Source organism: Gymnoscopelus microlampas (genome assembly GCF_963454915.1).
Source record: "Gymnoscopelus microlampas genome assembly, chromosome: 21".
NCBI lineage: Eukaryota > Metazoa > Chordata > Actinopteri > Myctophiformes > Myctophidae > Gymnoscopelus > Gymnoscopelus microlampas.
In genome coordinates, this window is record NC_139958.1 from 36,431,410 (window position 1) to 36,455,849 (window position 24,440).

At 41.0% G+C, this 24,440-nt stretch overlaps 1 protein-coding gene across 1 annotated transcript in view; it reads right to left on the bottom strand.

Annotated features, from left to right (window-relative positions):
- Positions 1-15,671, bottom strand: part of shc3 (SHC (Src homology 2 domain containing) transforming protein 3) — a gene marked incomplete at both ends in the record, with an annotated part of 29,876 nt that extends 14,205 nt beyond the window's left edge. The window contains 6 exons of the mRNA XM_084046097.1: positions 131-182; positions 1,253-1,306; positions 1,714-1,833; positions 3,186-3,249; positions 8,116-8,186; positions 15,015-15,671. Of these exons, the coding sequence (XP_083902223.1) occupies positions 131-182; positions 1,253-1,306; positions 1,714-1,833; positions 3,186-3,249; positions 8,116-8,186; positions 15,015-15,671 (1,018 nt within the window). The remainder of the gene's footprint in view (positions 1-130; positions 183-1,252; positions 1,307-1,713; positions 1,834-3,185; positions 3,250-8,115; positions 8,187-15,014) is intronic.
- Positions 15,672-24,440: the final 8,769 nt, after the last annotated feature.

Consider the following 24,440-nt stretch of genomic DNA (forward strand, 5'->3'; position numbering starts at 1 on the left):
GGCTTAAGTCAACTTGACGTGACGCACGATTGTCCACATAAATAAAGAAAGAAAGGGCTTGTAGATCGGCTATTTCCGGTGAGCGACACCGACGGGATAGTTGCACGATGAAGAAGGAGTCAGGCTTTACCTCTTCTGTTAACTGGGTCCTTCGCTACGTAGGCGACGTAATCTGTCGTGTCCTAAAAAAAAAGAAAAGAAAAAGTCACAATGAATGTCAGTGGTGGAAAAATAACTCAAATTCTTTACTTAAGTAAAAGTACCAATACTGCAATATAGAAATACTCTGTTACAAGTAAAAGTCCAGAATTCAAAATTTACTTAAGTAAAAGTACAACAGTATTGGCATCAAAATGTATTTAAAGTACCAAAAGTAAAAGTGCTAAAATATTTGAAAATAGCAGATCTACATGCTCGCGATGCGACACGTTGTGAGCTTGTAGGTCGACTATTTTCAAATAGCCCATGTATAAAATAGGGCTAAAGTGGTTAATGTATGTGTCATAATATAATAATTTATATCTGAAAAGTAACTAGTTACTAAAGTTTTCAAATAATTGTAGTGGAGTAAGAGTACAATATTTGCCTCTGAGATGTAGTGGAGTAGAAGTGAAAGTATTGGCAATTGGAAGTACAAACACCTCAAAATTGTACTTAAGCACAGTACTTCAGTAAATGTACTTAGTTACTTTCCACCACTGATGAATGTGTAAGAGAAAACCCCAGGTGCAGTCACGTGAGTAAATGAACACGCAAGTAATTACATTACACGCGTCTGTTAAAGCTGCAATCCACAAGATTAATGTCCCGCGTGGCATTCGAAACCTGGCCTGCCCTCCACGAGAGTGGCACCATTTCTACCGCTGAGCTAAGATGAAAAGCCTTTTGGCCAGTGGCTGATATTACAGTTTAACAATACATTTTATTTATAACGTACTTTACGTTTTTGGAAATCTCAAAGTGCTAAGTTTGAGCTTCATGCAATACCTGTTACCAACCAGTAGGTGGCCTCCTACCTGACCACTAGGATCTAAATTTCTCAATGGAACAGCAGGGTAGACAAACCACTGCAGATGTGTTAGCTATGTTACAGTATATTACCATATTCTACCATAAAGATTGGTCCAAATAATGCTTTATTCACACACACAAAATATGGATTGCAGGTTTACCATCAAGAAGCTTTGACGGGTGAAAAACCAGTGTATATCAGCATTATTAAACATCACGTACATGTACAGTAAATACTCACAGGGTCTCCGCCGGAGGCAAAGGAGATGGACTGCATGTGATGGTTGGCTATAATCTGTCATAAACATTACAGACATTGAAGAATTAAGCACTGAACGTGTCTCTTCCTTCCATATTTAATCCCATTGTATACCATTCTACTGGGAAACATCGCTGGATTTTTAAATGCTTATATTTCTGAATCAGGGTACAGATATATGGGTCTCTAAGTGGGGTCCGGGGACCCCCAGGGGTCCTTGGGGGGATACCAAGGGGGTCCCCAAGCTCGTAGCTTGTAGATCTGCTATTTTTTTTTAAATCTTGAAAACTCTCTATCTTTCTATCTTTTTTTTCCAAAGTTTTTTTTTAACACAAATCTTTGCTTCAGGGGGTCCCTGGCACAGCTTCTTTTCAGGTGGGGGGGTCCGCGGCCACACACATTGTGAGAACCACTGTACTGTAGGTAGTATGTATACTGTATACCTGTTTGGAGTCGGGGGTCATGAGGTTGAGACTACTGGTGGAGATGTTGAGGTTGATGGACATGCCAGCAAACTGCAGGTTGCTCTTTCCCAGGATGGTAGACAACGCTTTGGAAGGAGGCTGACCAAAAAAACATACATAGAACGACATAGAATGATACAATTAATATTATGTAACATAAGGCATAATTAACAAACACACACACACCCTCATAATCCCACATAAATATACACAGACACACATACAATGCAATCCCTCAGCAGCCCCTGCCTCCTGACGGCAGATAGTCTGCACTACATGAGTCACTAAGTGCTGCGTTGCTCAGTGTGCAATGCATGCTGGGTTGGTGCTACGCCCACGCACATACACTTCCATACCCACCTCTCTCTCTCTCTCTCTCTCTCTCTCTCTCTCTCTCTCTCTCTCTCTCTCTCTCTCTCTCTCTCTCTCTCTCTCTCTCTCTCTCTCTCTCTCTCTCTCTCTCTCTCTCTCTCTCTCTCTCTCTCTCTCTCTCTCTCTCTCTCTCTCTCTCTCCTCCTTTTCCATCCCCCTTCACCTAGTCGCTCTCTCTTGAAGCTTATGCATTTCTTTCATCTTGCACAATTGCTCTCCTTTCTCTCCTTTCTCTCCTTTCTGTCTGTCTGTCTGTATGTCTATGTAGATTCTACATCAGTGGTTCTCAACGTGCGGTCCGGGGACCTTAGAGGGGGTTCCAGCCCCCCCCCCCCCCCCCCCCCAGCTAAATGACTTAACACATAGCATCAAAATCATTTTAAGCTCCTTCAGAACCTATGGGCCTATACATCGGCTGTTTGAAACGAGCTGATCTACAAGCTCACAATGAGTCGCGATGCCACGTGTTGTGAGCTTGTAGATCAGATTTTTTTTTTTTACTTGAAAGTTTTGTAATATTTTTGAAACATTTTGAAAACAGAAATCTTTGTAAGGGGGGTCCCTGGTACAACATATTTTCAGATGGGGGTTCGTGGCCAAATACTTATTAATTTGATCCTTGATATGAACATGTTTGAAAACCACTGCTTTAGATAGATAAGTAGATCACTAACAGTCAACACCTTAACCACGTAAACTTACTGAGGCCTGAGGTTCCGATTCTGCAAAATGTCCGGTTTTCTGAAAAACGTATGTTTCTATATCAGTGGTGCTGAAACTTTTTCATGTCAAGGACCTCCAAACTTGTATATCTGCTATTTTTGAATAGCCAAAAGTGTAAAATATGGCTTTTAGCTCAAAGCTAAAAATGACACAGATGCGTCCCAGGTCTTAATGGGTTAAACCCTCTAGACTTAGTAAACTGAACCTGAGTTGGCTCTGTACTTGGACCACTTGTTCTGCTATTCAAATAAATAGCAGTTCTACAAGCTGAGCTTGTGTGAGCTTGTAGATCTGCTATTTGTGGCTATACTGTTCCCCACAGGCGCTCTGCAACCTTATCAAAATGTCTAGCGTACCTTTTTCTTCCGCAGGCCTCCTTTGGTCCCTGGAATGGCTTCACACACGAGGCTGATGGCTTCCCTGGTGGGACAAGAAGACAAGAGGGTAAATAAATACTATAGTCAGTGGATAGAATTTTATGTGGAGAAGTGGTGGTGGAAAAATGACTCAAATGTTTTACTTAAGTAAAAGTATCAATACTGCAATGTAGAAATACTCCGTTGCAAGTACTTGAGTAAAAGTATAAAAGCATTTGCATCAAAATGTACTTAAAAGTAGTCAATATACAAATGTCCCATTTCAAGTTTTCAAATGTACGCGAATCTTTTGAAAATAGCCGATCTACAAGCTCACAATGCGTCGCGATGCGACGCATTGTGAGCTTGTAGATCGGCTATTTTCAAATGGCCGATATAGGGCTGAAGTGGTCACTGTATGTTTTGGAATAATAATCAAAATCTACAAAGTAACTAAAGTTTTACAAATACCTAAAATAAAATTACTTAAGTACAGTACTTGAGTACCTGTACTGTACTTAGTTACTTTCCACCGCTGTTCAATGGAGCATCATAAACGTATAGCCACACAGCATAAATCCTTGTCTGTTCATGCCAGGATTCTACAGGTTGTGTTATAAATGATGTGGACCGTATATAAGGCTGTGATTCTCAAGCGTTTTAATGTTAAGGACCCCCAGTTTGATATACGGTACATTAGGCCCCAGAGACCACCATTTGATACCATGTCGTTTTATCTCCGGGACCCCAATCTGCACCGTAAAATCCTCAGCGTTCATTTAACTCTGACAGTGTACAAATGGAACCAATTTCCAGTTGGTTCCATTTATAAACAGTAACAGATCCACGAGGATACGTTTTCTTTCCATCCGCACAAATGAGCACGCACACACGCACACCCGCGAACAGCCTTATTCCATGCAGTTGAAGCACAAGGGGGTGAGCCTGAGGAGGCGGGGCTGGCGGGCTATGTTAGTGCAGTGAGTGGCAGTTGGGGCAAACGCAGTCCCCACAACATCATTTACGATTCTGTGCCTATCGGTACATAACTCGGACGGCGCTTAGTCAACTAGGACAGTGGTTCTCAACCTGGGGTCGCCAAATAATTTGGGGGGGTCGCCAGATTTTTTGGTGAATGTGAAAAAAAAAAAAAAAAAGTTTTTTTTTTCTTTTTTTAACAAAATATTTTTTTATGTTATTATTAATTCATGTTTTATCAGTTAATTTACTACATTCCAGATAAAAATATTTCATTATTAACATTAGGAAAACATTTTTAATGTAATATAATAAATAATTATCAAATAACCTATTATAATTAAATAACCTAACCCTAACCCTAAAACCGAAATAAAGTAACCAAAAAACGGGAAAAAAACAAACCCAATCCGCCCAGAACCGCCAAAAAAGATCGTGCGCGCTGCACGCGCGTGCATGCGGGGGGTCACGGGAAATAATATCATTATTTTGGGGGTCGCGGCCTGAAAAGGTTGAGAACCCCTGGACTAGGAGACCATCGGCCGGTCGGCGCGGGCACTCGCGCCTGGAGGCGCTCGGGCGCGCCTCCTTGGCCTCAAGGTCTCCTGAGTCGGCGCGCCTCCGTCATGGTCCAAAACTATACTTTATCGGCGGAAAAAAAGCAGTCCGCGGTTGTTTGAAAAAGTAATGTCCCAAGCGGGAGTCAAACCCAGACTCCCAGTGATAGTGGATGGGGAGTCCGATGATTATCGAAGTGCGCCACTGAGGCCGGTATGTATGTGTATTCATGTTGTCGTAGTCGTCGTCCTCGCATCGCAGCCCCGCCCCGAGCCTAAAAACAAGCGCTCCACTTCCAATCTACCTGGAATGCCAATCTACCTGTGACACACATACACTTAGTTGCATTGAAGTTCCAAATACAATGCCACTGTAGCCGGCATATACTATTCTGTAGATCAGGGGTCTTCAACGTTTTCAGGCCAAGGACCCCCTAGCTGAGAGAGAGATGAAGCAGGGACCCCCTACTCTATATTGTATAAAATTGTGTTTCAGATTAAACTTTTTTTGTTTACTTGGTCTGCTCTTTTTTTCCCTCTACACATATACCTCTTTGCCAAAAATAGCAGATCTACAAGCTCACAACGCCTCGCAGCGTGAGGCGTTGTGAGCTTGTAGATCGGCTATTTGTGGCTAAAGTTCTCCTCAGAAAAGGGATGCTAGAGATCAAGTGGTTAAGGTAAAAAATAATAATCTTATCACATAAAGATTTGGCGGACCCCCTGTAGTAACTCTGAGGACCCCCTGTTGAAGACCCCTGCTGTAGATGGCTAGACTCCTGCAGAGCCACGCTGTAAAAAAGACGGGTGAAACAGAGACAAACTCAAAGTGAACACTTCATGAACTCATTCGGTGCCAATTCAAAGTGAAGACCTCATTAACTCATGCAGTGCCAATGACGTGTATAAACAAGTACTTTTTTTTCAAAACAGTGTGACACGCTTTTTTTTTCTCCCCGACGGAAGCGGAGACACCCCTCCGTCTTTGGCGACACTTGGTGCGTCGAACGTCCCGGAGCGAAACATTCTGTGGCACGGGCGGCAGACTGTTCTGAAAGACTCTGGCACTGAAACAGTTTGTTATATGAGGACAGAATAGGACAGAATAAGTAAGAATAAGTAAGTAAGTACCCTTGGGAAACCTAGGGTTCCCGAGCCATGGTGTGACCCCTAGGGCAGGAGCCTATTATGTCCTGTTTTTGTAGTGTGAAGCAGCTTGATGTGCAAATACATTCCCCAGCCAGTGTTGCCAGATTCTGTGAGAGAAACAAGCAACCAGGTCTAGGAAAACCAGCCCAAAAGAAGCGCCTATGGGCCACATGAGCACTTTATCATATACATCAGCTATTTGAAAATAGCCGATCTACAAGCTCACAACGCGTCGCGGTGCGACGCGTTGTGAGCTTGTAGATCTGCTGTTTTCAAATAAAATCTTGCGGGGAAATTATAATAAGCAAATCTGGCAACCCTGCCCCCCTGGACACGACGCTAGTGTATCACAGGAACTTATCCCTGAACCAACCCTTGATGCGGAGTGCCAAGCAGAGAGGCATTACGTCCCGTTTTGACAGTCTTTGGTATGACCCGGGCCGGGGGATTGAACCCCCCGTCCTCCCAGTCTCAGGGCGGACACTTTATTGGTTCACCTATCTGTCCGTCAGCCCCCGCCCCCTCCCCCTCCCCCATTGTGCAGCATTGAGAGCCCTGACGTCGCAACGTTTGGAGCGACGCCCACTGCACTCTGGTTGGTTGGTTGGGGAAATGAAACACTTCCTATTCCAGGAACATCAACACGCTGGTTCCAAGGCTTTTATTTTGGAGCGAAACTAGAAAATAAAAGCCTGGAGATCGAGGCTACTGATGAGTCTGTCTGCCTGCCTGCCTGTCTGTAGTGTAGGGCCCCAGTACACAGTAAAAACCCTCTGTGTTAATTCATAAATTTTTAACTCTGAGAGTGCACAAATGGAACCAAATGGGTCCATTCGGTTCCATTTGTGCACTCTCAGATTTAAATGAACAGAACACTGAGGATTTTCTTCTTTTTTTTTTTTACAGTGTACCAATATTAAAACACCGCACTGGCTCCAGTAAGCCAAGCGTAAAAGCTGACATGACATAACCCAGTTCACAGCCTCTCTGTTTCACAGCACACAGGTCGTCAATAAACTCAAAGATAAACTCTCATATAGCAATCCTATCAATTAGACGGAATATTATATGTGCTTTATATTCCAATGAGATTTTACATGCTATTGTTATTAATACAGTGCTCTTCATAAAAAATATATATTTAACCACACTTCTTTTCTAATTAAGTCATTACTACGAGTTGTAGTAGCCCTTGGAGTACATAAACAATATATTTATGTTTAAGCAACCAGAATTATGAAACTTAATGAGCCAGTGACAGTAGTTATATTGTGATACTTAAAAATATTATATAGCTGAGATTAAATGCTTGATTGTTGAACCTTAATATTAATGGATTAATTATTATTAAATGGTGCATTTATAGCGCCAAAGCACTTTACAATGTTTTACATTCACACGCTGATGTCACAGGAAACCATGTTATGGCATTGTGAGCTTGTAGATCGTCTATTGTCCTTTTCTTTCTTTTTTTGGGAGAAAAAAAGAAAGAAACGTTTTGAACAAATTGGAAAGACTTCTCCTATATGTCATAGCAAAAATAGGAATGGCACGTTCAAAGTGGTTAATAAATAAGGCTATGGGTGTATGATAAATAATTTATCGTCCTGCATTTGTCATTGGCCTCGTTATCCAACCTTTGGGCGTGGTTGCATCTGATACGCTGGCCCTCGGTTGGATAACCTTGCACAATGACAAATGCCTGGGTGATAATCTGTACGTTTATTCCACGCAATATCCCATTATGGTATGTACTTTAAGGCCACTAACCCAGTGGTTCTCAAACCTTTTCATGTCAAGGACCCCCAAAATTATATGTATTTGGCCGCGGACCCCCATCTCAAATTATTTTGTTCCAGGGACCCCCAGAAGCAAAGCTTTGAGTCACAAATGTTTGCTTTAAAAATATATATATTATTAAGGTTTGCACAAATGTTCACGATTTTTCAAAAACAGCAGATCTACAAGCTCATAGCGCGGCACCGAGTGCCGCGCTATGAGCTTGTATATCTGCTGTTTTTGAATAGCCAAAGTATAAAAGGTTAAAGTGGTTAAAATTATTGTGATGCTATATTAACACATTTTGCTGGGGACCCCGCGGAACACCCTCAAGGACCCCTGGGGGTCCCCGGACCCCACTTTGAGAACCAATGCACTAACCATTGTGTGACGGAAGGCATCACATTTGCATAGGTCCTAATAAAGATATGACGTAGGTTTTGAATAAATCACAAGAGCCAACATACCTGGTTATTTGTGACCTGGTGGTGAAATCAAGAGATCTCATTGATCGCAGGACTTCTATACAGCCCAGGTACTGGAAAATACAAAGATGAAACACACGTCAGATTCTACACCCCAATAAAACATCAACATTGTAATTACATTTCCTTTCTGCAGCAAGACAACAACAAAAATAGCGTGAAAAGTGAAAAGTATACTTCTTTTGTTCTTACTGTATACAAATGTCATTTTATATTGTGTTTTTTGCTCTTTGTCCTGAATAGGTGTTTCCTATTAAGAAGAGAGGTGTTTAACTTCGTGCCCTCCCCCCTTCTTCTTCCTTTTGACAGAATTCAAATGTAATGTGTTTCCTCTGCTTTATGCTTTATTTAAAGGTAATTCAGAAGCATTGAATTGCCTTGACGTTGAAATGTGCTGTACAAATAAACTTGCCTTACAGTACCTTCAAAACTTAAAATGTACCAAATCACAAGCCATCAATGTGTTCTAAATTTATGAAAAAGGTAAATGAAATGAAAAATCACACCCTGTGTGAAGAGAGTGGTGCCTTTGACGAGCCCCGTATTGACCCCCGTATTGATGTGGTCATCAATGTTTGTTTATTGGACATACATACATACGGACACACGGACAAAGTCAGATATAGGAGTGGTTGGCACCACTCAAAAATGAATGAATCACTGTGTTTGCATATAGCTATAACACCTACGTTTTGTATATGATGGCGTCACATGGTGAAAATAGCTGATCTACAACCTTGTAGATCAGCTATTTTCACTACTTTGAGGAAGACAAAAGAAATTCTGCATTTCAGCCTATAATGACATGCCCAAAATAGGGATGCCAGATTTAAAGTTGGAGTTGGAGCAATGTGTAATTCTATACACTAGATCAGTGGTTCTCAAACATTTTCATGTCAAGGAACCCCAAATTGATTTGAAAGATTTTGTGCCATTCTAATAAATTCTTTCATTGCGGGCTAACTTCTGATGCCAGTGAAATATTAGTTCCTAATTTGTTGTGGATCCTCTGAGCTGCCTCAAGGTCCCATTTTGGGAACCACGGCACCGGATGATGCTTATGTTAAAAACATGGATGTAACGTTTCTATTATTGTACTACTATTAAAGATGAATGAATGCCAGAGAATTTAACCTTGAATTGTCAACATCACACATTTTTACAATAATATAGGAATAGAACCAATTATTTGAAGATTGCCACATCTATTACAGGTTTTACAATATTCACAATGTACAAAATCATACAGAAATAATGCTATCATGGAAAATACAGTATAGTGTGTAACATTCAAAGAAAAACTATGCTTATGAAGAACAGTAGCATTCCAGATGAGTGCATTTTTGCTCCCAGCAAATTACACCTTTTGAGACCTCATATAAGGCTAGATTTTAAGTCCTATAGTGCACTAAAACTACATTTAGTGCGTTAGGCCCTCGTTTGGTCTTTTTTTTCCTGCTTTTTTTTTTAAAGGAGTATTTCAACCAAAAAAATACTTATTTTCTATCAATTACACACCCCATTCAAGTCATTTTTTGGGTGAACTACTCCTTTAAGTCCTATAGTGCAACACTTACACAAATATATTAATTTTTAAATATGCTAATGTATTATGCTACATTTGTAGGGAGGGTCACACCTGGCCTGAGCCAATCTAATTAGGCTCTGAGCTACGACACCTGTTGTGCATCAAGCTAATCGATGCACACAGGATTCAGAAGGAGCCTCTGTACAAGACATAAATCTGCTCTCCTCCCCTATTCACCTTTATTCTTGGCACTTCTCCCGGCGGCGCCATTGCCCTTTTCTGCTGCTTCATTCAATATCTGTCCACTTCCTCCCTAGTAGGCTGCAGGTGTAATGCAGGTAATCAGTGTGTTGCCAGAGTTTGCAAGAGAAACAAGCGGCTAGGTCTATGAAAACAAGCCCCCCAAAAAACGACTAGGCTACGTTTTACCACCTTACATCAGCTATTTGAAAATAGCAGATCTACAAGCTAACAACGCGTCACATCGCAACATGTTGTGAGCTTGTAGATCTGCTATTTTCAAAAAATATTGCGGGAAAATGTGAGATTTTTTGAATATGTTTTTAACAATCTTGTATGGGGGTCCCTGGCACAATGCATTTTAATCTGGGGGTCCTTGACATGAAAAAAAAAATGGGAACCACTTGGTTTAAAGGACATTAGGAGGAAGCAAGCCAAAATAATCAACTACACTTAAGAATCAAGCCCTGTCTGCGTATTATAAGCAGACATGGCACCGCTGGTAAACAGGAAACCCCTTGACATGACCTACTCCCCTACCTTCCTACCTACTTCCTGGGCGTGGCCAGGAATAAGGTGAATAGCAGTTTGTGCTGTGTTAGCATACAGTATCCACTTCATCAGTGAAATACTATGGCATGGCAGCATAACTATATTCTGTATTGCACTGGAAAATAAAGTTGCACAACCAACTCCAACTGTAAGCAATTACTTCAGAAATGTTTTGTTTTATTGATAAGACATTGGATGGAAGGGCTTCATGTCTGTCTGACTGTCCTGTTTTAATAGTTCAAAAGAGGCTTTGTCAAGACAATGACTGACTGACAAATATGTATGAGGTAACAGATCTGGGCAATGAGTAGCTTTTATTAGATAAAACGTTGCATTAAAAAGGGAATTGACACTGTTTCAGAAAGTGAGAATAAAAGGAAGGGTGATAAAACTGGAGATCATAGCAAAGATTTACTAAAGACACTTAATGAGAACAAATGACTTAGTTTGTTACATTTCTGATCAGAATGCATGTGGCTTGCTTAGCTAGGAAAGGGATTGGGTCCAATCGTATTTCCTGCAAACAATGCAACAGGAAATAAATTGGACAATAGATAGAACAATAGAACAATTTAAATAGAACAATTGAATACAGCCCAAGCTCTACTGCAGAGGTCTTCAACAGGGGGTCCGGGACCCCTAGGGGGTCCTCAGAGTTACGACAGGGGGTCCGCCAAATCTTTGTATGACATGATTTTTCTTTTTTTATATGAACCACTTGAACCCTAGCATCCCTTTTCTGAGGAGAACTTTAGCCAAAAATAGCAGATCTACAAGCTCACAACACCTCGCGCTGCGAGGCGTTGTGAGCTTGTAGATCGGCTATTTTTGGCAAAGAGTTATAGGTGTAGAGGGAAAAAAGAGCAGCAAAAGTATATCTGAAACACCATTTTATGCAATATAGAGGGGGCCTGAAAACGTTGAAGACCCCTGCTCTACTGAATGTTTAAACGAACTCCAGCGGTCGTATTCTGGGGAAACCTTTCGGAGAAAATAGCAGATCTACAAGTTCAGTTTTGTTTTGGCAATTTTCAGCGAAGAGATTTAGTGTATAGCAAAAACAGAAGAGCCACTAGTATAGAGCCCTGAGTGGTTAACAAAGTATATATTAGCCTGGCGTAGCTAGACTATATCACTGCGTGGATATGAGTCTGGTGCTTCCATGAGGACGTTTTGTTTCCCATGGGGCGGGATCAAAACAATGGCCCTCGATGCAATTGGTTAAACCTACAACCAAATACCAATTACAGTCGCCCATATTCGAATACTGGGCCTTTTTTTGCACTCGCAGATTCGTCTGGTCCCAGGCTAAGTATATATAGGGTTCAACTGGTTAAAGGCATACTCTCAAACGTATTCATGCGGTACAAAAGGAATCTTTTTTAATGTAAATATCCTTTAAAAATAGTTTCCCTCGTATTGGTGACCTAACCTAAAAGACAATGGTACCCTTTTTTCTGTTGCTGTGCCATGCACAAAAGCAAGCAGAGATGAATCTCTAGCGCACCTACAGCTAACAACATATTGTAGGTCTGCATGTACCTACTCTGGGCCATAGCGGACTAGACTAGAGGAGTGGTTCTCAACCTTTTCTGGATCACTTGAAAGTGTTCGCGGCACACCCATCTGACCACTTAACATGGCAGCCTATCGGTTACAGTAAGTGGTCAGATGGGTGGGCCACGTGCATTTGCAGAGCATGTTATGATAAATCAATTGATTGTGTTCCGGCTCGGATCAATGGAACAAACATATTTATCATCATCATCATCATCATCATCATCATCGTCGTTATTATTATTATTATTATTATTATTACAATAATAATAATTATTATTATTATCATTTTATAATAGTATCTTATTTATCAGAATCACAATGAAAACTCACCTTTTAAGGTTTTAAAGAACAAATACTATGACATTTTTTTTTAGCATTGAATTTTAATCATCATCAAAATCGTACTGTTTTGCCAATTATTTGGGGGCCAGTGTCCTCACGGCCTAACAGTGGGGTCCCGGCCCACAGGTTGAGAACCACTGGACTGGAGTGTGAATTGTGTCACCATCAGTCAATTCCCCTTTAAAGCAACGGTGCGTGATGTGTGGGGGACAAGCACATGACGCTAATTAAAAGTGCTGTTAGCAGAATTGCACATTGAATTGAACACATGGTAGGACCACAGAGAAGCCGGCCAGTGGGGGAGCGCAGGCCATTTCCCCTTCTCACGACATGGACTTTTCGACAGCTATCGACCGGATGTGTCCAAACTACACACTCTGTCCCGATGCGGTTAATGGAATGGCCTCCATTAGAGATACTCAGATACTCACATATATCCAAGCCTTTGGTTTGTTTTGCTTGCAAGTCCATTGCATGTCCCATTTCTATGGGGGTGATTGTGATCATAATGTGAAGTTTGCTTTAGCATATACAACACATTTCACTTAACCATACATGGTCAGAAGAGAATTCACATTTGAATATTGAAAAGCAATGCTAAATGTTTGCACTGTTGTATATTTGAAAGAATAAAAATGATAAAACCGGAATTGACTTGTTTGTTCTATTGTGGATATTTTCTCCATAGCTGGAAGAGCCTAAATCAGGGGTCTTCAACGTTTTTCAGGCCAAGAAGCCTTTACCTGGGAGAGAGATGATGTTGTATTGAATTGTGTTGCAGATTAAACTTTTTCATAGATCTCATAGATAGTTTCATAGATTTGTTTGACAGCACTGTCATCGGGTTATGTTGGATTCATGTTAATGTGTATTTTCAGACATTTAACCACTTTAACCCTCGATACTTAGTAAACTTGACCTTTCAATCTGCACTTGGTCTGCTCTTTTTTCCCTTTACACCAAACCTATTTGCCTAGAATAGCCGAAAAAGAACGCTGCCAGGCTTGTATATCTTCTATTTTTGGTTAAAGTTCTCCTCAAAGTGGTTAATGTAAAAAAAAAAAAAGATCCTATCATTCTATTTGGCCGCCCCCCTGTAGTAACTTTGAGGACCCCCTTGGGGTCCCGGACCCCTGTTGAAGACCCCTGGCCTAAATCAAGCATAATCACTCCTCATGCTTGTGTCCTTGTACCTACAGTACAGTGACTCATTGTCCATGTGGGGATTTTCACAGATTAAGACATTGAACACAACAAGCCTGTGCTCCTTAAGTGATGTATTTACTGTCTGGCAAGATCCTCGTGCCTTTATATTCAGCTTTTTGTTTTATTTTCCCTGTAAAATGAATGCCCTACTTCGTCATGAAAGAGTGTCACGCAAAAGTTGCAAAAATAGCTACAAACTTGGGGTGTGGGTTTTATAAATATTTAACCAATTAAATGTATTAAGAGTTTATGACTAAATATTAACTACAATGGATACAAAAAATCCCCATTTCCTGAAAAGTAACGGCTTTGGACATATAAGGTTTCCACCCGCCAGTGACGATATGATAGTCAGTGAACAACACACCAAATTTAGCAACATATAGGACCTACTTAAGGCGTCGCTAATGGTAAAATAAACATGCATGTCTAGTCCACCATTTTAGCAAAGCCGTCATCAAGCTCACAAAGAGGAAACACACAATCACAGAAACAAGGAATTACATCACATAAGCTATACTGTAGCTAGAGCTATACAGCATGTTGAATGTCAAAAGGTTCAAGAGGTTATATTGTAAAGGAGAGCATGTACCTACAAGTATGTGGTATACTACCGGATTTGAGTGCTTTTGTTTTGCCAGCAAAGGCTTTCTCCTCATACTGTATGCTGTTGTTTGCTTTGTTTCTTTCTCCCAATGATGACCTTCTCTGTTTCCTGAATTATTCAATGTGTATTTTCTGGTCCCTGCTCTTTCACTCAGCCTGCTGCTATATCCTACCTATACAGCTACGCCCACACAAGCACGGTTCCATTTGTAAATAAAAAACACTTAAGCCTGTATACTTCCTTATACGACAAATAGCGAAACTAGCTTATCTACAAGTTCATGGGTCAGCGATGTTCAAAATTTTTGAACGTTTCACAAATTTGGACAAATCTTGCCCACAGTATAGGGATGCCATGCAGGGTTAGTGTGGTTAACATACTTTTTTAAATTATATTGTTAAACTGTGATATTATCAAACATAACAGAAGATATTTCCCAAAAGAAAATGCGTGTATTTAATTCAGCCTGACCAGAAGCAGGGATGAAACGTATCCCTGCACCGGCCATAAGAATAAACCATCAGAGGGGGCTTCAAACGCATAGGCGCACACGCACACACACACACACACACACACACACCCCGCCCGCCCGCCCGCCACCCTCAACAAATCCAACCCTGACCCTATACTGTACCTACAGCTAAACCCCACACAACAAGGGCATGGCGGGAACTGCTGTTTCAAGCTACAGTGTCCGTCCTTTTCTCCCTCCCCCCCCCCCCCTCACAGCAGCGAGCTCAGCTCAAGCTCATTGAACGAAAAGACAGAATGGAGACGGCAGAGCCGAGACCGAGACAGGATGGAAAAGGACGAGAAAAAAAACACCTTAGGTAAGACCACCCTTACCTTTACGACGTATGTCATGCCCGGACCGCAGATCTTCTCGCCGGAGTGGATCCACCCTCTGGAGGGCTTGCTCACAAAGCAGCTACTTCCACTGGGGTTCCAGTCGTCCGCGGCAGGCGGGAGCTGCTCCTCCAGCCTGCACTTTTTGTTCATGCTGCTGGCCGACTCCAGCTGGGAGCAGGGGGGGCCGACGGAGGCTGAGCAGCACAGAGAGCCGCTCACACCAGAGCCTGCAGCTGCTGCCGCTGCCGCTGACACACTGGGTCCCGGGCCGCCGGAGCCGCCCCCACCCCCCTGCAGCTTGGACACGGCCAGGTCCTTGACCGCGGAGGGCAGGCCCTTGATGCCCAGCAGGGCGCCCGAGTTGCTGAATTTCAGGCCAGAGACCTTGTTGATAAAAGTGCAGAGGGTGGTGCCTCCATCTTCCAGGTGGTCGGAGGAACCGTGGCTGTGTGTGGCGCTGGAGGAGGAGGAGGAGGCGGCGGTGGCGGCGATGGTGGCAGAGGGGTAGCCCTCGGCCCGGGGGGCGTAGGGCGTCTCGGCAGCAGACTGGGGGCCGGCCGAGACCTTGGGGTTCATGGGCAGGCCGTGGAGGAGCTCATCGACGGATGTTACTGACTCATTCCTGAAGCGGTTGTATTTGGTACGGTGAAGCATACCCTTCTCTCTCTCTCTCTCTCTCTCTCTCTCCCTCTCTCTCTCTCTTTTCCCTCCTCTCCACCAACTGACACACAGCCTGCCTCTTTCACAAGTGATCCGGCAGACGTGGCCGCGCCGCACTGATTAACCTCTCCCGTAACATAGCAGCAGCACAAGCAGCGGCGAGCGCAGGCAGCAAATGCCTTGTAGCAAATCACAGGCCACCTGACTTTAATTTTCTCCACTGAGGGTTACAGTGGTGGCAGTTGTGCCGAGCTGCTGTCACCGCTGTCGCCAAAAGCCCCAGACTGCCTTTAGGAGGATCCCAGGCTGCAATCCGATCCGTCAGAGAGAATGAAATAGAAACAAGCCATTGGAAACAGGTTTCCAGAAAGCCGCCAGTGTGATGATGGTACAGTTTGTTTGTTTTTTTCAGCGATGAAAACGGTGCTGATGCAGATGACGCCGAGGCTGCTGATGATGATCTTTAGCCTCAGATCCACTGAAAGTCCGAGGATGGAGATGGTTTGTGTTGACGATGATGACTGCCTGGTCGCCGGCTCCGAGCTAAAGCATGACTCACTGATCTGAGAAAAAAAACCTTCTCGACAAAAGCCTTACTGAACACTGCAAATCACTTCCTGTTGGAAGGGGGGGAAAAAAGTCCTCCCACTTACAGCACACTACAACCAATCAATTCTCCAAATTTTCCCTTCTGATATTTCTTCGCCATTGTAGAAACGCTTCTCTGTTTTATTGTGTCGATACGAGGACGACCTTTATAAAGAATATCACAGAGAAGTACTTTGATAATCTAACATGATACAATGTGTTTCGTAACAATGCGCTCGAGTTATTTTCCATTCCTATTTTCTCATACGACAAATGGATCAAATGGAATGACTCATACAGTATGAATGAATCACACAGTTCACAATGAACACGAGTGAAATCAGTTATCTAAAACTAATGCGTGATTGACAGCTTGGATAAATCCTCTGCTGTAAGTCTTCCTTAACAGAAAACGGAGACAACCTCCTCCGAAATCAACGCAATCTATTTAACAATATCATAAAGACACTGAGCTCCATAGCGTACATGAAAAATATATAAATATAAATGAAGGAAAATGACAAAATGATGAAGCCATAGCAACACTATAAAATAAATGACATCATTTTGATAGCTGAAGGATGCTGGCAGTTTTTTTGTGTTTTAAGGGCATCATACATTTTGCACCACAATTCTGCAAACAAAGGATTAGAGAAGTCTACCTCACTGAGGGGTGTAAGTTACAATTTCAATCACAATCTCCCTTAAACCAAATTACCCTGATGTATCCAAGCCAATGGAAACGACTACACGGAAACAAAACACAGCGTGAAGAACATCATTTCTCTGGCAGATGAGTCACTGAAGAAATGGAGAGGATGAGAGAAACCAGCTTAAATATTCTCCTTCGAACAAGCAGCGCTGAATCCTCCCTCATCTCTCCTGGAGCCACAGAGCACGCATCCCAGACACCATTCATGTAAAATGTCCTCAAGAGGAGCATCTATAGCGAAGCCCAAAAGACTGACACTCATTCATAAGCAGCTTCCTCTCTCCTCTCATTCTGCTGCGGATTTCGCACTGCTGCAGTCCCTCCCAACATCTCTCCTTCCTGCCTGGCAAATACAGGAGAGAAAAAAAAGAGACAAGCACACGTCTCCCTTCTCTGCTCAGAAACAAAAGGCAAAATAGAAATGGAGGGAGGAAAAGACAGTCCTTCAGAAAGCAAGAGAAGAAAATGTTACCAAAAAGATTAAAAAAAGAGTAGAGGACAATAGAGGCGTGTGATATTAGTCTTTTATGTGAATGAAATAGCTGGCTGGCATAGCAATATTTCTGTGAATGGAAGCAAGGCCTTTCTGCCTCTGCAAGGCAATCCCTAGGGATGGAATGGTCTTAGCCAATGAGAAGCCGGCTGGATGACTCATTCAGGGAAGGCTTGCAGAATAGTGGAAGAGACCATTCCAAATGCAGGTGCACATTGTGTTCACAGCTTTCATAATGCTACATGAATGCTACATAGAGCATAGCTTTAGATGTGAGATAGCCATGTGAGATGTCTTCCTACTATGAGATAACGAGAAATATCAAAGGTTGAAGAATATCAAAGGGTGTCAAATATAACACATGCACAAGCACACCCCTCCATTTCATCGTTTGACATCATTATGAACTATTTTTCAGCAATCATATGAATGGTCATTTATACGTTCATCTAGTTGGTTATGCTTTATTAATGTATGGCAAACACCTGGTATATTGTTCAATGATCTGGTAGACATAAAAATGTACTGACATCTGGTCAATGATATATACATAGGTTATTATAGGATATAATTCAAGTTATAGTATATGATTATAGGTTATAATAGGATATGATTATATGATATGATTTTCGGATATGATTATATGTTATGATTATAGGATATGATTTTAGGTTATAATTATAGGATATGATTATAGTTTATGATTATAGTTATTATAGATATGATTATATGTTATGATTAAAGGATATGCTTATGTTATGATTATAGGATAATACATTATTAGTTATGATTATATGTTATGATTATACGGTATGAGTATAGGTTGTGATTATAGTTATTATAGGATATGATTATATGTTATGATTAAATTATATTATTATGTTATGATTATAGGATAATATGATTAGTTATGATTATGATGTGATTTAATTATGGTTATGTGCTTGTTGCATTGTGTTGCATTGTGTTGTGTGCTTGTTGCATAGTGTTGTGTTGTGTTATTTCTCACAGTCACTTTGTCTGCTCATTGCCATTTGTTTACCCTCATAAAGTTTCATTTGGGTCAAACCACACCGGTCTATTAGTTGCCCATTAGTCATGGTTGAGTAGTTGAAGGTGGTTTATTTCTGTTAGCCCATATCTCCTCTATACAAATATTGTACTTTTTACTCCACTACAATAATTTCACAGCTTTAGTTAGTTATTTGCTACTTTAAGTATATTTTCATGCCAATAGTTGTTTTTAGTTTTACTGTTTGTTTGTTTTACTTTGAAAATGTTGAATACAGGATTTGTACTTGTATATTGTGATATTGCTGCTTTAAATGCTTTTACTTGTCTTGAGTACTTCTTCCACCACGTACAGTACTGCTTCTATGTTAGACCTTCTTCCTATTTATTTGTGCTATTCCTTAAGATCTCCACATATGCCTTTCAACTCAAAACTCTGAATAATTTTATTGACAGTTTAATAGGCAATACATTATTTTCATATTTTCTTTTTTACTTTTTCAAGTAGTCAAAATAGCCGATCTACAGCTTGTAGATCAGCTATTTTCTTTCCGCATGACACTGTCATACGACAAAGTATAAAATAGGACTTAAGAGGTTATAAGGTGCCATATTAGGACACAAGTGAGATTTCCAGTCAGAAAACCTGATCTTGTAGGGCCATGTCATAAGATGTATCTGTATTGTTATAATGTGTCGCATTTCAATGCTTGTGGTACAATAATTTTACATGAGGAATTGCACTAAAAACAATCAATCAATCAATAAATGAATAAACAAACAAACAAACAAACAAACAAATAAATAAAACCACATATATCTGCATTGCGGTGGAAACCTTATATGGTCAAAACCTGTTCCTTTTTCATTATTTAAAAAAACTATTTAAATAGTGAGCTTGTAGATCTGCCATTTTCACTACTTTTGTGCAACACTCTTGTATGATGAAGTAGGGCATTAATTTACAACAACAAAAAAACATAAAAAGTTGAAAGATGGACATATACAAGGTTACTTGCCCGACAGCAAGGATATGATAAAGTAGATAAAGAAAGGGATGTTTTTGAAGGATTGAGTATCCAGACACCACTCCACTCTCACACTGTTGCCAGGTAACCAAAAAAACATTCTAAAACGGAATTATTTTCAAACTGGTGCTTCATGAAATAAAAAAAATAAATGAATAAAAATAGACCATGTCTATGGAACTGCGTTGCTAGGGAACAGCTTGGGTACAAGTTTATTTCCTGCAGTGGTGGACAAAGTACATTTACCTGAGTACTTACTTGTACCTAAGTATAGATGTTCTAGATCTAGAGTATCTGCTGGCTACTATACTTGAGTGTTTGCTTTGTATTTCTGGATACTATTTCAAAGACAAATATTGTACTTTTGACTTTTGATAGTGAAAATAGCAGATCTACATGCTCACAAAGTGTTGCGTTGTGAGCTAGTAGATCTGCTATTTTCTCTATTATTCTTTTTTCTTTAAATGTCTGGAAAATCTTTTTGGAAAATATCAGAAGTTTTGGTGAAAAGTGGGAGCAAGGCACTGAGGTCAGTCCTGCCAACTTAGCTTGCATTTGATTTGGTGCCATCTGTGGCGTTAATGGTCAATAGCTGTAAAACACAATATTTAATTGATGTATTGCTTTTAAAGAGATTCTGTATGGAAATGTAGGGAAATTACCTTTATGATCTTTAGAATGCCAGGAGAGTGGGTCTCCAACATTGAAAATAAAATTCTAAAATATCTTTAAAATAGGGTTCAAACTTAATATTACAGGACAATACAGAAACATAACAGAAGAAGAAAACAATATATGCACATTCTTCTAGGCCCAGTAGGTATATCTATGCCGAGCATTCCACAATAACTTGGCCAATGTCATGCCTGCTATTACCCTGGGGCCCTGGGCTGTCTCCTCTGCCTCCCGCATCTCTACCATAAATGAGGGCAAACTAAAGCCAGCAGCCAGTTTACTTAATTATCACATTGATTGGAAATAGGGGGGAAACAATTAGCCTGACTGTACGAACCAAGCTAACAAAAGCTCATGAAAGGCACATTTTTGTTGTAGCTAATCTGCACAAAAACGTGTGTGTAAGTGTGTAAAAGCAACAATTTATTGATGGGGGGATTGAACTTACCATGCTTGCTGAGTGCATGTCTCAAGTTGTATGCAATGCAGCTCGAAGATTAACGAGGTGGGACCACTTCATCCGATTTTTAAAATAATTTAGAATTTTCTAACACATTTTCTCTGGGGGTCCTTGGACCCTGGCACAAAACAAATTCAGATGGGGGTCCGTGGCCAAATACATAATACTTTGGGGGGTCCTTGGCATGAAAAGGTTCGAGAACTACTGCCCCAAACTAGCAGCAGCTTCGCAGGATTGTTAAATCCTCAGGTTTCCCAGGTTCCCGGTTTGTGTGTCATTTCACTTGTATTATGATAGCAGCCTAAAGCAAAAACTAGTCAGGATAGCGATGTGTTATTATGTGAATTGAATATGTATAATATGTTGACAAAATGCAAAAAGACAGATATGTGCATTATTTGAAATTAACAGGCCAGTAATAGGCTCTATTCACAGCAGCCATATTATGAAGAAATGCACAGGTGTTACTAATGATACTAATGAAGGCTCTGTTCCATTCTGGTCAAACAGAGTCAGGGTGTTGATGTTGTGCATGTTGGCTCACTGCTGGAAACACTCTGCTACACCAGTGGGTCTAAAGTTGGGGTCCAGGGACCCTCATGGGCTTCCAAATGGCCCCTTACGGGTGTGTAACTCTGAGAGTGTAAAAATGGAACCAAATGGACCCGTAAGTGGAAACCACTGTGCTAAATGTGTTCCTCGCCAGAGCTGGCGAAAGCTTCTGGGAACTCAGATTAGACTAAATGGAACAGAGCCTTCATTAGTATCATTGGTAACACCTGTGAAGGAAGTGATAATATGGCTGCTGTGCATAGAGCCTATAAGGTGCTTGAAGGTGCTCAGCATATTATATGTTAATGTTTTGTTGGGTTGTTGGTAGCAGCACCAAATATATCTTTATGAAACCTCATAACCCTCACCTGTAACTTCCTCTGAATAGAGCAGCTCTCAACAAACAAAGTACTAAAGTAGAGCAGCAGGGGTTCTCAAACATTTTCATGCCAAGGACACTTACCGGTATTTATTTATTTTTCAGCACTTCAAGATTTTCTACACCAAAATAGCTACTCTACAAGCTTTCGTAATTTGTGAATATACATTTCCAAATGTTTTCAAAAATATCTGGTCTACAAGCTCACAACGTGTTATATTCAAGTATAAAATAGGGTTAAAGTGGTTAAATTGTTCCCCATTTTGCCGGGGACCCTCTGGAACCCTGTCAAGGACCCTGGGGGGCCCCGGACCCCACTTTGAGAACCACTGAAGTAGAGGATCTTATCAGCTGACTGATGCAGTGTTTCTACTGAATACTACAACCTGTCATAAAAAAAGACTCTGCTGCCATCTAGTGGAAACTGAAGTACAGTAGCTCAACAGACCAGTCTGTCATTAACCACTTAAACCCTACACAGTTGACCGGGGTCCCCCAGGGCTCTATATTTGGTTCGCACCTTTTTTCCGTATACACAAAATTCACAAAATCACAAAATAGCCGATCTATGACCTCATAGCGTATCAGGTTGTGAGCTTGTATAGATAGATTGGCTATTTTCGCTGAATGTTTGCTCTAGAATAGGGACGCTAAGGTTCACGTGGTTAAAGATAACTTATTGAATATATATAAGATACAAATATTTCACACTGCTGCGCACTTTAGTATGTCAGTAAATTTAACCATCATTGGCACTTACAACCTGATTAACATAGTTCTATTTGATTTTACTTAAGTGTACCCTAGTCAGATTTCTACAGACCAATAAAAAAGGTAATGTGTGCATATTTAAAAGAAAGGTCAAACATTTTCTCTCTTTCTTTCAGATACTCAAGGCTTATGGCCATGGCGGCCATAGAGACAATGGTGATGACCCTAGACGGCAACATCCTGACAGGGGTGTTGCAGGGGGACACTACCTTCCTCTTGATTAAAGCCCTGGTCAATGCACTTAGTGGGCAGGAGAATGAACAAAGCTTCACTATATACACCTAGGAGGTCTAGATGACTCCCTGTTGTACTTTTAACAGACCTAAGACTATGCAGATGACATATGACATATGGTGGAGACCAGGCGGGGTTGACAGTGCAGCAAATGCTTGATTTCATGTTTACATTTTATTCCCCTATTCTCTATATTATTTGAGTTGAATGGAACGGATTAATTTATATTATGAGTGGTTCTGTAAACATGTGCCTTTGACATTGATCATGACATTTTCTTTTCACTATTTTAGCAAATGTGCTACAACGTTTATAATGGAATTCTCCTCCACTCTGCCCGCCTTACAATATGCTGTGTGTAGACCTGCATACGGCAGTTATGTAACACCTCTGTAACAAGGATTACTGTACGTGTTTCTGATGATTTAACACAGAGTACTTTGGGTTTGTCCGTTCAGTCATAAGAGGGTGCTGTTCCCTACAGTAGGTGTTCAATGTTGGGTATCATGTCACTGCTATAGAGTTCTTGAGCTAGCTGTGAAGGTTATGTAGAAGTTATGTATTTGCTGTCATGACTTCTAAATACACAAAATGATTCGCAGAGAGCAGAGTACATTTCTGACTGGGCAATTTGGGTGAATACAGTCTAAACTGTGTTCTTTAGACACCTTAATACGATGTGTGTGGTGTGCTTTATTGCAATGTGATTTTACTGCCCCCATGTGATACAAGAACATCTCACTATGATCATAAAATAATCCTGAAATGAGGCTTCATTATGATACAGTATATGCTGCCCTACCAATAATGACTACAACCCTATTGGATTTTCTTCCATCTGTCTGTGAAATAAAAACATTTACTTAGTTAGTTCACACATCCAAAATAACTGCAGAAATAGACAAACTACAGACTACTACGTTTCAGTTTTGTATAGAATAGGGTACTGTAGGTCGTTGGTTCTCAAAGTGGGGTCCGGGGACCCCCAGGGGTACTTGAGGGGGTTCCAGGGGGTACCCAGCTAAATGATGGACAGGAACCAAATGGACCCTTATGGGTCTGTAACTCTGAGAGTGTACAAATGGAACCAAATGGACCCTAACGGGTCCATTTGGTTCCATTTGTACACTCTCAGAGTTAGATTAACATTGATTTTACAATATGAATTGGGGTCCCAGAGATAGAAATGTCATTAAATGGGGGTCCGTAGCCTAATGCATGTCAAACTGGGGGTCCTTGAAATTAAAACAATCTTCTCTTATGGGGGTCCCTGGCATATCTATTCAAATGGGGGTCCGCGGGCTAATAAGTGTCAATTTGGGGGTCCTTGACATGAAAAAGTTTGAGAACCACTGCTGTAGGTAGTTTAATGAACAGACAGACTTTTATTGATTCCTAGGGAAATGCAGGTGTCATAGCAGCACTACAGTATGCATGAAACACTAAGGTAAGAGGAAATAGATACAGAAGTAGTAAGGTAACAATAAGAAAAACAAGACAAGACTTAAAGAAAGTCTAGCCTGGCCATATGCATCTGGCATATTGTATAGTTTCTTATAGCAGCCAATCAATGTAATATATCTTCATTATTGGCTACTGTCTTTGTGCTGTTCTCTGTGAAGGTGTGTGAAATTAAAACCTTTCCCTACAGGCATTTCAGGCAACCCAGCATGAGTAATCGCTACAAACATAGAAATAGTTGTGGAGTGGAATAAGAATTCCTCTAAAATCAAAGGTTTCCATGGCTGCAAACCAAAGTTCATCTCAATCACAGCTTCTCACAATCACAGAATAGAATCATGCATGAGGTCTTTCAGAGTAAACTCAATCACTGGAGCTACTCTTCACAGCGACTTTAAA